General features: G+C 54.5%; 1 protein-coding gene across 1 annotated transcript; it reads left to right on the plus strand.

Annotated features, from left to right (window-relative positions):
• Positions 1 to 133: 133 nt before the first annotated feature.
• LOC122171735 (protocadherin gamma-A10-like) lies at positions 134 to 2,037 on the plus strand (the record flags this gene model as incomplete). Its single annotated transcript, XM_042839485.1, has 1 exon — positions 134 to 2,037. A coding segment is annotated over one exon (393 nt), but the record flags the coding sequence as incomplete, so codon positions are not given.
• Positions 2,038 to 2,043: the final 6 nt, after the last annotated feature.

Here is a 2,043-nt window from a genome sequence, read left to right on the forward strand (position 1 = left end):
TTCCTATCCCCGCTCCAAACTCCATCCCTACCTCCCATCCCCAACCCTATCCATCCCTACCTCCCATCCTCAATGCCATCCCCTCCTCCCGTTCCCAACCCCAACCCCATCCTCACCTCCCACCCTTGTCCCTATTCCCATCCCCATCCCATCTCCACCTCCCATCCCATTCCCACATCCCAAGTCCTGGCTCAACCTAGCCTTCCCTCTGGAGGGAAGAGAAGGATGCTCGCGGGCATCTCCCCGATGCGACAGGAACGAAGACTCAGAGCCTGTGCTAACCCCGCTCCTCTCCTCCATCCCTGCAGAAGCCGCTGATGTCAACGCAACCCTGGGTGGGGGCACAGGCACCATGGGGCTGAGCGCCCGCTACGGCCCCCAGTTCACCCTGCAGCACGTCCCTGATTACCGGCAGAACGTCTACATCCCGGGCAGCACCGCCACGCTGAGCAACGCCGCCGGCAAACGCGACGCCAAACCCTCGGGTGGCAACAAGAAGAAATCTGGCAAGAAGGAGAAGAAGTAGAAAGGAGACGTCAGAGCGGCCGGGCAGCGCGTGCCAGCACTCCCCAACACCACAGGAGGACGAATGTGGATTTGGTTTTTATTTTTGATTTCTTGGTGACGCAAAAGTTATAGGAAGCGCTGCGAATGTATTTGTCATCGTCAGAGCTAGGAGCAGGCTGCCTGCTGTTAGGTCTCATGATGAAAAGCAATCTGGAAAGCTAAAGCTAACACAAACAAGTGCCCTGTGAATACAGCTAACGTTTTATACGACCCCTCGGGTGTTAGGATACACGAGGTCGAAAGGCTTCGGCCAAATCCTTGGCTTCGATTTGCTCCCAGATGGTCTGAGAAAGGCACGAGGCTCTCGCTCAGCTTCGTCCAGTGTAAATAACTGTAACACCCATCTGTTAATTTATAGAGCTTTGATCTTCTTCTTCTTTTTTTTTTTGAAAGAAAAAGGAATTTCCCAGCATAAAGCCCCGTGCTCCACATTTTCTGCTCTTTAACATCGTGAAACTCACCCTGGGTTATTCGTTAGCGGTGGATCTGTGGGTAGGGAGTGCTTCAGTTCCTGTTCAGCTGTTATCCGAAAAAGAAAAGAAAAGAAAAAAAAAAAAGTGTTTGTATTGCATGAGTCAAAGGGAACAATGCAGAGCTGCATCCTAAACAGTTATTGTTTTGTTTTGTTGTTTTTTTTTTTCCCCTCAAAGTACAACCAGCCATGGCCTGAGAGCTCCTGGTGTCTGAGCAGGGGTTCAGCGTGGCCCTGGGGGGGCTCTGAGCAGACACATCTCGTCCCTGCGTTGCAGTAAATATTTATATGTACAGTCAGTGTTCTTTTGGAATTAAAGCTATGGGGCTGGGAGGGGCTGCTCTGTGCCTCTCCGTGACCCCGCATGTGCGTCACCTGCGTCACAGCTGCACTTTTGGAACACGCCTCCCCAGCCTCCAGGATGTCCTCGCATGGCCATGCAGCATAGGGTGAAGGTGCTTTGTATTTGGGGAGTGGGGGGAGGGGGCGGGGGGTTGTTGGGTACCAAGGAAGTGGCAGTGGGTTTGGTGGCACACGGGGAGCAGGTTTGGGATGGGGATTTATGGGCTGGGGGTCCCTGCAATGGCATGAGCCCAGGGATCAGCTGGGACGAAACATTGGGGGGTGCTGGCTTTGGGGTTCCCACCTCCCAGAGGGAACAGGAGGACGACGAGTTGGATTTCTCCATGCTGTGCCCCTTCCAAGCGGGCTCAGCCCAGAGGAGTGTCCTGGTGGCCTTGGTGGTGCTGCTGGGGACACCTCAAGCTCCCCATATCACAGCATCCGTGCCTCTCCCTCCCCCCAGAAAAGCAGAGAGGGAATTTGGCACCCGAAGTGGGTGCGGGTGGGGAGAGGTTGGTCCCCCCCAAACCCCCCCCTAAGGGCCACTCAATTTCACATAGGATTTTTTGCTCTTTTTTGATCACTAACACTTAACTCACCCCTTACACGCACACACATCCCCCTCCCACACCCCGGGGGGGGCAACACCACGCTCACCACAT

Source organism: Centrocercus urophasianus, unplaced genomic scaffold (assembly GCF_019232065.1).
Source record: "Centrocercus urophasianus isolate 14NV4802_14NV808 unplaced genomic scaffold, USGS_Curo_1.0 seq_947, whole genome shotgun sequence".
Classification (NCBI taxonomy): domain Eukaryota; kingdom Metazoa; phylum Chordata; class Aves; order Galliformes; family Phasianidae; genus Centrocercus; species Centrocercus urophasianus.